Source organism: Triticum urartu, chromosome 1, assembly GCF_003073215.2.
Source record: "Triticum urartu cultivar G1812 chromosome 1, Tu2.1, whole genome shotgun sequence".
Lineage (NCBI taxonomy): Eukaryota > Viridiplantae > Streptophyta > Magnoliopsida > Poales > Poaceae > Triticum > Triticum urartu.
In genome coordinates, this window is record NC_053022.1 from 392,956,845 (window position 1) to 392,966,891 (window position 10,047).

The window sequence follows — 10,047 nt, forward strand, 5'->3', positions numbered from 1 at the left end:
TTACCGCTATCTTTTTGGGGCTATGCTTTAGAGACTGCCGCATTCACTTTAAATAGGGCTCCGTCGAAATCCGTTGAGACGACACCGTATGAATTATGGTTTGGGAAGAAACCTAAGTTGTCGTTTCTAAAAGTTTGGGGATGCGATGCTTATGTCAAGAAACTTCAACCTGAAAAGCTCGAACCCAAGTCGGAAAAATGCGTCTTCATAGGTTATCCTAAAGAAACTATTGGGTATACCTTCTACCTCAGATCCGAAGGCAAGATCTTTGTTGCCAAGAATGGATCCTTTCTAGAGAAAGAGTTTCTCTCGAAAGAAGTAAGTGGGAGGAAAGTAGAACTTGATGAAGTATTACCTCTTGAACCGGAAAATGGCGCAACTCAACGGTGAACCTTCAAACTATGAAGAAGCGATGGCGGGCCCGGATTCCGACAAATGGCTAGAAGCCATGAAATCCGAGATAGGATCCATGTATGAAAACGAAGTATGGACTTTGACTGACTTGCCCGTTGAGCGGCGAGCCATAGAAAATAAATGGATCTTTAAGAAGAAGACAGACGCGGATGGTAATGTGACCATCTATAAAGCTCGGCTTGTCGCTAAGGGTTATCGACAAGTTCAAGGGGTTGACTACGATGAGACTTTCTCACCGGTAGCGAAGCTAAAGTCAGTCCGAATCATGTTAGCAATTGTCGCATTTTACGATTATGAGATATGGCAAATGGACGTCAAAACGGCATTCCTTAATGGTTTCCTTAAGGAAGAATTGTATATGATGCAGCCAGAAGGTTTTGTCGATCCTAAGAATGCTGACAAGGTGTGCAAGCTCCAACACTCGATTTATGGGCTGGTGCAAGCATCTCGGAGTTGGAACATTCGCTTTGATGAGATGATCAAAGCGTTTGGGTTTACGCAGGCTTATGGAGAAGCCTGCGTTTACAAGAAAGTGAGTGGGAGCTCTGTAGCATTCCTCATATTATATGTAGAGGACATACTTTTGATGGGAAATGATATAGAACTCTTGGACAGCATTAAGGCCTACTTGAATAAGAGTTTTTCAATGAAGGACCTTGGAGAAGCTGCTTATATATTAGGCATCAAGATCTATAGAGACAGATCAAGACGCCTCATAGGTCTTTCGCAAAGCACATACCTTGATAAGATATTGAAGAAGTTCAATATGGATCAGTCTAAGAAGGGGTTCTTGCCTGTGTTGCAAGGTGTGAAATTGAGCTCAGCTCAATGTCTGACCACGGCAGAAGATATAGAAGAGATGAGTGTCATCCCCTATGCCTCAGCCATAGGTTCTATTATGTATGCCATGTTGTGTACCAGACATGATGTAAACCTTGCCGTAAGTTTGGTAGGAAGGTACCAAAGTAATCCCGACAAGGAACACTGGACAGCGGTCAAGAATATCCTGAAGTACCTGAAAAGGACTAAGGAAATGTTTCTCGTTTATGGAGGTGACGAAGAGCTCGTCGTAAAGGGTTACGTCGACGCTAGCTTCGACACAGATCTGGATGACTCAAATTCACAAACCGGATAGGTGTATAGTTTGAATGGTGGGGCAGTAAGCTGGTGCAGTTGCAAGCAGAGCGTCGTGGCGGGATCTACATGTGAAGCGGAGTACATGGCAGCCTCGGAGGCAGCGCATGAAGCAATTTGGGTGAAGGAGTTCATCACCGACCTAGGAGTCATACCCAATGCGTCGGGGCCGATCAAGCTCTTCTGTGACAACACTGGAGCTATTGCTCTTGCCAAGGAGCCCAGGTTTCACAAGAAGACAAGGCACATCAAGCGTCGCTTCAACTCCATTCGTGAAAATGTTCAAGATGGAGACATAGATATTTGTAAAGTACACACGGACCTGAATGTAGCAGATCCGTTGACTAAACCTCTCCCTAGAGCAAAACATGATCAACACCAGAATTCCATGGGTGTTCGATTCATCACAATGTAACTAGATTATTGACTCTAGTGCAAGTGGGAGACTGTTGGAAATATGCCCTAGAGGCAATAATAAAAGCATTATTATTATATTTCTTTGTTCATGATAATTGTCTTTATTCATGCTATAATTGTATTATCCAGAAATCGTAATACATGTGTGAATAATAGACACCAACATGTCCCTAGTAAGCCTCTAGTTGACTAGATCGTTGATCAACAGATAGTCATGGTTTCCTGACTATGGACATTGGATGTCATTGATAACGAGATCACATCATTAGGAGAATAATGTGATGGACAAGACCCAATCCTAAACATAGCACAAGATCGTATAGTTCGTTTGCTATAGTTTTTCCAATGTCAAGTATCCTTTCCTTAGACCATGAGATCGTGTAACTCCCGGATACCGTAGGAGTGCTTTGGGTATACCAAACGTCCCAACGTAACTGGGTGACTATAAAGGTATACTACGGGTATCTCCGAAAGTGTCTGTTGGGTTGACACGGATCAAGACTGGGATTTGTCACTCCGTATGACGGAGAGGTATCACTGGGCCCACTCGGTAATGCATCATCATAATGAGCTCAGAGTGACCAAGTGTCTGGTCACGGGATCATGCATTACGGTACGAGTAAAGTGACTTGCCGGTAACGAGATTGAACGAGGTATTGGGATACCGACGATCGAATCTCGGGCAAGTAACATACCGATTGACAAAGGGAATTGTATACGGGGTTGCTTGAATCCTCGACATCGTGGTTCATCCGATGAGATCATCGAGGAGCATGTGGGAGCCAACATGGGTATCCAGATCCCGCTGTTGGTTATTGACCGGAGAGTCATCTCGGTCATGTCTACATGTCTCCCGAACCCGTAGGGTCTACACACTTAAGGTTCGGTGAAGCTAGGGTTGTAGGGATATGTATATGCAGTAACCCGAATGTTGTTCGGAGTCCCGGATGAGATCCCAGACGTCACGAGGAGTTCCAGAATGGTCCGGAGGTAAAGATTTATATATGGGAAGTCCTGTTTCGGCCATCGAGACAAGTTTCGGGGTCATCGGTATTGTACCGGGACCACCGGAAGGGTCCCGGGGGTCCACCGGGTGGGGCCACCTGTCCCGGGGGGGGCACATGGGCTGTAGGGGGTGCGCCTTGGCCTACATGGGCCAAGGGCACCAGCCCCAAGAGGCCCATGCGCCTAGGGTTTCAAGGAGGAAGAGTCCTAGGAGGGGAAGGCACCTCCTAGGTGCCTTGGGGAGGAGGGATTCCTCCCCTTGGCCGCACCACCCTAGGAGATTAGATCTCCTAGGGCCGGCGCCCCCCCCCCCCTTGGCCCTCCTATATATAGTGGGGAGATGGAGAACTTCTTACCTTGATCTTTGGTGCCTCCCTCTCCCTCTCCAACACCTCCTCCTCCTCCATAGTGCTTGGCGAAGCCCTGCCGGAGTACTGCAGCTCCATCACCACCACGCCGTCGTGCTGCTGCTGGAGCCATCTTCCTCAACCTCTCCTTCCTCCTTGCTGGATCAAGAAGTAGGAGACGTCACGCTGACCGTACGTGTGTTGAACGCGGAGGTGCCGTCCGTTCGGCGCTAGGATCTCCGGTGATTTGGATCACGTCGAGTACGACTCCCTCATCCCCGTTCTTTGAACGCTTCCGCTCGCGATCTACAAGGTACGTAGATGCATCCAATCACTCGTTGCTAGATGAACTCATAGATGGATCTTGGTGAAACCGTAGAATTTTTTTTGTTTTCTGCAACGTTTCCCAACAAAAACGTCATCGTCGCTGAGGCGGTACATCTCCGGCGTGAATGGGCGTAGACGTGACCGGCCGACCTGTAGGCATGAAACGTTTTCCATAAAGAATGGAGAAAAGAGCAAGCCGAGGGAAAAGTAAGCAGACAATCATTTATTCCGCGTCAGCGCGAACGATTGGAAAAGGTAACGTGGAAGTGGCTTTGTTCCATGATCCATGCAACAAAATCATACGGTAAAAACAACGTTCGATCTGAAACCTTAAAAATCTAACATTTGGGCAAAAGGAAGACATGGATTTGGGTCTCTCTCCCGACAACCAACATGAAAAACGAATTTTAGCGTGTGAAGGTTCAATGGCATAGAAGTTAGATAAGACATATTTAATTCTTGTCTAGACGAGAATTACTACCTCCGTCCTGGTTTATGGATCTCCCTCGTATTTTGGGTCATTTTAACTGATAAAATATAAGTTATACGTATTAAAAATAATATAAATGATAACTATATTTAAATATGAATTCAACAATATAATATTTGATGACATGCATTAAATCCATTATAGTTAAAGCCGGGCAGAAGCCTTTTTATTTTTCTGAAAAGGTTGACTCATATATTGCTGAAGTGTTGTAAACAAAAATTGGGTATGAGAAAAATAAGAACATAAAAAGGTGAAGAGGAAAGAAGATGGACATGATGCCTGTTGGTCCAACCGAACAATCAGTACAACCATTCTGACATGACGTGGAGCTGGATCGGAGGTACATCTGATGGGTTAATTGTGACAGAATTATGCGGCCGCAGCTCTTTCCAGCTCTCTTGGCTTAGAATCCAAGAAAAAACAGTTGGTTTATCAGCATTACTGTGTGGATCACCAACTACGCTTGTTCTGCAAGTCTCGTTGCGGATTAGTTTCGGCTGCAGCCTCGTGCGCCTGGTGCAGACAAAAATGCATTTCATCTCCTTGTTCTCAGAGGTTGCTCAGAGTCACACCGGTTCTGCAAGCCTTGTTTGGGATGGATTCAAGCCGTCAGATTCTTCTCAGAGGTGGAATGTAAGAAGAAAATCAATCAATTTTGCATTGCAATCAGCCAAGGGTATATAGAGACATGGACTAAACTCTTAGTATGCGTTATGATGAAGCATAATTCGCTGCTTATTTTCCATTTTGCCTTTAACCGACAGACCACCTGATAGTTGGTATGGGTTCCTGTAGATACAGGGTAGAGCGAGGAAGGTACAGCACAGCACAGTACAGTACATAAATAGGTGCAGATCAGCAGCAGGATCATCACCGATGAAACAGGCCAACCCGCTTGATTTTGATGCACTTTTGTTGGTGCATGCATGTCAGTACACATGTCTTGTAGTTACAGGCTGGTGCCGAACCTGCCAATAGCCACTGAGTGAGTTCAGACATTCAGCTTCTCTTGCTTTTGGGATTAATGAGTTTCGAAAGGATTAATGGGCTGAACATGTGAGCCGCGCCAACCCCCGCACCTGCCCTGCGCACAACAAACAGTTTAGAAGGATCTTCCTTATCTTTCCCCGGCAAAAGAGAGATAAAAGAAGGCATTTCCTGTCGCCGGCCGAGGCACTCCGAGACAGCGACCTCGCAACGGCGAAGAACTCATGGTGGCAACTGAATCAGCCTATATAGTATGCCCCCCACTATGGAACTTTGCACTGCTGCCGCCATCATCACGCTCAAAACTTGTTTGCAGCTCCGCATTCTGCAAGCAAAGAGACATTGATCAGGGGATCATCATATCGACCAGGGAGGAGATGGTGAAGGCGCCTCTCCACTCCTCGTCCTCGGCCGCCGCCGCCGCGGCCACCTTCTCGCTGGTCGCCAAGAAGGCGCGGCTCTCGCCCTTCATCCTGCTGTCGCTGCTCTTCATGCTCCTCTTCTCCTTCCTCTACGGGGAAGAGCTGGCGGCGCTCGTCGGCCGGCCAGCTGGTCGACATTCGGCGGCACACCTCGACGTCAGCGTCAACCGCGAGCATCAGCAGCCGGACGGTAAGTATCACGATCGATCGCAGAATTACCTTGTTGCCAGCAGCGTGTAATGCTATGGACGTACTGATCGATCTTTCCAAAAAAAAGATGGATCGGGGGTGGAGGATGGGTGGCAGAAGAAGAAGAAGAGGTGGCAGGGGAGGCTGGCGTTCGCGGTGAACGACGAGGACGAGGACGAGGAGTGCGACGTGTTCTCGGGGAGCTGGGTGCGGGACGAGGAGGCGCACCCGCTGTACCGGGAGGAGGAGTGCCCCTACATCCAGCCGCAGCTCACCTGCCAGGCGCAGGGCCGCCCCGACAGGGGCTACCAGTCCTGGCGATGGCAGCCGCACGACTGCACCCTCCCCGCGTACGTACGCCCTCTCCCATCTTTTCTCTTCTTCCGCCATTAACGGACTCCTCTGCTAAACTGACCTCTCTCTGCAATCTGCATGCGCAGGTTCAACCCGACGCAGATGCTGGAGACGCTGCGGAACAAGCGGATGATGTTCGTGGGCGACTCGCTGAACCGCGGGCAGTTCACGTCCATGGTGTGCCTCCTCCAGTCCGCCATCCCGTCGCCGGACGCCAAGTCCTTCGAGATGTCCGCCGACCAGCAGCACACCGTGTTCACCGCCAGGGAGTACAACGCGACGGTGGAGTTCTACTGGGCGCCCTTCCTGCTGCAGTCCAACGCGGACGACGCCGTGGTGCACAAGATCTCGGACCGCATGGTGCGCAACGGCTCCATCGCCCACCACGGCCGCCACTGGGAGGGCGCCGACGTGCTGGTCTTCAACACCTACCTCTGGTGGTGCACCGGGCTGCGCTTCAGGGTCGTGAACGGGCCGATCGCCGACGCCAGGGAGGAGGACGCGGCGTGGGTGTCCACGGAGGAGGCCTACGGCATGGCGTTCCGGGACATGCTGCAGTGGGTGAGGGAGAACATGGACTTCAACACCACCAGGGTCTTCTTCACCAGCATGTCGCCCACCCACGGCAAGAGCCAGGACTGGGGCGGCGCGGCGGGGGGCAACTGCTACAACGAGACGGCGATGATCGAGGACGCCGGGTACTGGGGCACGGACGGGCGGCGGAGCGTGATGCGGGTGATCAGGGAGATCCTCGACGGCGACGGCGCCGACGTGCCGCTCACGTTCCTCAACGTGACGCAGCTGTCCATGTACCGCAAGGACGCGCACACCTCCGTCTACAAGAAGCAGTGGAGCCCGCTGACGCCGGAGCAGGTCGCCGACCCCAGGACCTACGCCGACTGCGTCCACTGGTGCCTCCCGGGGCTCCAGGACACGTGGAACGAACTCCTCTACTCCAAGCTCTTCTACCCTTGATCACATTTGTTTACTTACTAGGTTGTGATAACCATGACAAATGTAGAGTAGGCCTCCCGAGTACAAACCTGGTGTTTGAATTGGTGGTAAATATTATGCGTTTTGATTCCATTGCCTTAAGAAGAAGCTGCCAAACAGAATAGGCGATCTTCTTCTTCCTTTCGTGAGCCGAAGCAAGGCAATCAGGTGCAGCTGTTAAACCTGCTAAAGGGAAGAACATGCAAGAGCCGACCGGAAAAACAGGATTATCATAACCATAAGATAATTGTGCGATCAGCAAATCGAATCGCACGTCTGGCGTGCTTGTATATATGGAATGTGGCAATTAATGCATATCTCCTACGTACTTAATTAGACCTATACCCTCTATATATACTGAGGCGAGAGGGGGAGTCATTGCCATTGCTACAGCCTACAGACTGCGTCGATCTCATAATCTCCCACACCGCTCGTCGAAAATATGAAGGGGGGCAGCATGGTGTACATGACTGTTTTGTTCATCGGGTGTCTTCTTATGGTTGGACAATGTAAGTACTGTTTATATATGTATATGTATATGTATATATATTTGTGTATTTTGCACTGACATCCATTGCATAGTAAATATTATCAATGTAATAGGTCGTCGTCCTGAGCCTGAGAGCATCTACGAAGATGGCCGTGCAAACACAACTATGGCGGTCTCGTCATTAGATGACAGCAAAATTACCGTGAAATTTTGTCTTCCTAGGAATTGTACGTCTAAAGGCGAATTCTGGGGCTGGGATCCAGAGTGCTACTGCTGCCTCACTAAGCCGGGTGTACCGTGTTTTCATACCGCAGAGGAGTGTCAGAAGAAATGCCCACCATTGAAATAAGGGTGTGGAATATGAGAATATATATAAAGCAGCCTGTTAGAATAAAATAACGTGTGGATATTGATGCATGCAGTCCCTTTTCACGAGTGTATAATAACTATGCTAATAAAAAACATGAGTTGATTTTTTTCTTCCGCAAAAAAAATGAGTTGATTTTTTTCTTTTTAGGATCATGAGTTGAATTTTAATGCAGAAAATATTATTCCCTCTGACATACTAAGGCAATATCAAATAAAATGGATCTGAGTGAGTATGTTATTTCTAATATACTAATTGGTGGCATGACTCGAACTTATTGCTTTTGCAAAACTAAATTATCAATTTTAGGAGGAAAAAGAAGTCCGTTGAATTCATGGCTCTAGAAGGCCATATTCACCATCTAACCTTGAAAGTGCTCTTCTGAGCAGAGCATAAATGTGCTCGTTATCTGACTCGTTTATTTCGCTCTGAGATCCCCACGTGGCAGTGTAGAGGCTTATATATTACTCCCTCCGTTCCAAATTACTCGTCGCAGAAATGGATATATCTAAAACTAAAATACATCTAGATACATCTATACTTGCGACAAGTAATTCAAAACGGAGGGAGTACGTATTTCATAACTAACGTAGCTTGAAAAACGATCTCATATTATGGGACGGAGGAATTATTAAAGGGCACTATTAGGTGCCGGTCCACCGACCCAAAGTTTTAGATACATTCATTTCTGCGACGAGTAATTTAGAACAGAGGAAGTACGTATTTCATAACTAACGTAGCTTGAAAAACGATCTCATATTATGAAACGGAGGAATTATTAAAGGGCACTATTAGGCGCCGGTCCGCCGGCCCAAATTTGGGCCGGTCAGACTCGTGACGTCGGATGAAACCGCTTTTAGCCGTTAGATACAGGACCCTTTCGTCCCACCATGCCATTTACTTTTCTTCCCCCTACAAATCACGGAAGCACGCACAGGGGCGCGAGCGCCATGGACGGGGGACATGACCCACCGAATCTCCGCTCGCTCGCCGGATCACCGCCTCCTCTCTCCACAGCTCGACTTCTCCATCGCCAGACGCCTTCCTCATCTCGCCGTCGCTCCTACACCACCCCTGCCGGATGCAGCTCAGCCAAACGCCGGTTCCAGCAACTCTCGCCCCCCAACATAGCACACAGCTCGCCATCGTCGTGGACCTACACCACCGAATACCAGCGAAAAAACACATCTCAGCCCAAAAAAGAACTCCGGTGGTCAGTTGTAGCAAAATCAAAAACTGGTTCCAGCAAAAAAAATTGCGGTCTCCAGCAAAACGACCTGAGCAAATAACAAATCAAGTAAATCGCTTGAAGAAAAAAATTACCCTGTTCCAGCAAAGAATAACTATAGTTCCAGCAAAAGCAACCTATGTAGCTCCTCGTTGTGCTGGTCCCATTGTTGGTTCCAGCAAAAAAATTGCATGGTTGTAGCAAAATCAGCTCATGGTTCCAGCAAAAATACCTCTCTTCCCCACCGCCTCTGTTGGTTGTAGCACCGCAGACTGCTGGTTGCAGCTATTGATAAGCTGGTTGTAGCTCCCCGCAGTGTCGGTTCCAGCAAACGGCGGCGTGCCGTCGCAGCTCTGGAGCAGCCGGTTCCAGCTCCCCGCGTGCTGGTTGTAGCACCACGCGAAGTCGGTTGTAGCAGCCCGCGGAGCCGGTCGCATCACCGGTGTCGCCTGGGCTCGCCGTTTCCAGAGACGGTGGCTGGGCTCTGCATCTGTTCCTCCATCGCTTGAAGCACGCAGCGAAAAAGGAGTGGGCTGATGAGATGGGAGGAAAGGAGGGAGGAGAATGGAGGAGCTTGGGTTGGATAAGAGGGTTATAGTGGAAGGGGAGCTCGTCGAAGAACCAAGCTGGCAGATCGAAGGAAAAGTGCCCCATCAATGGTTTGAGAGAGATGGGAAACGATGGGAGAGAAAAAAAGAAAAAAACAATGATGGGAAGAGATAAGAGCGAAGCGGATAAGAACAGAAGCCAGAAAGTAGTGCGTGGTACATTTGGACGTGGGTCCACAGAAACGCGCCGTGCGCGTCGTCAGCGCGCGACCGGCCCAAAAGTTAGCCGATCGTCCGGCTGTAAACATTTACCATTATTAAATACTTCTTCCGTA

At 48.9% G+C, this 10,047-nt stretch overlaps 1 protein-coding gene across 1 annotated transcript; it reads left to right on the forward strand.

The window, feature by feature from the left end:
• The first annotated feature begins 5,033 nt into the window (after positions 1 to 5,033).
• On the forward strand, positions 5,034 to 7,172 carry LOC125514329 (protein trichome birefringence-like 33). Its single transcript, XM_048679641.1, has 3 exons — positions 5,034 to 5,733; positions 5,821 to 6,082; positions 6,173 to 7,172. Exons 1-3 carry the CDS (start codon positions 5,346 to 5,348, stop codon positions 7,059 to 7,061), a joined length of 1,539 nt encoding a protein of 512 aa, XP_048535598.1. The 5' UTR covers positions 5,034 to 5,345; the 3' UTR covers positions 7,062 to 7,172.
• The last annotated feature ends 2,875 nt before the right edge of the window (positions 7,173 to 10,047 follow it).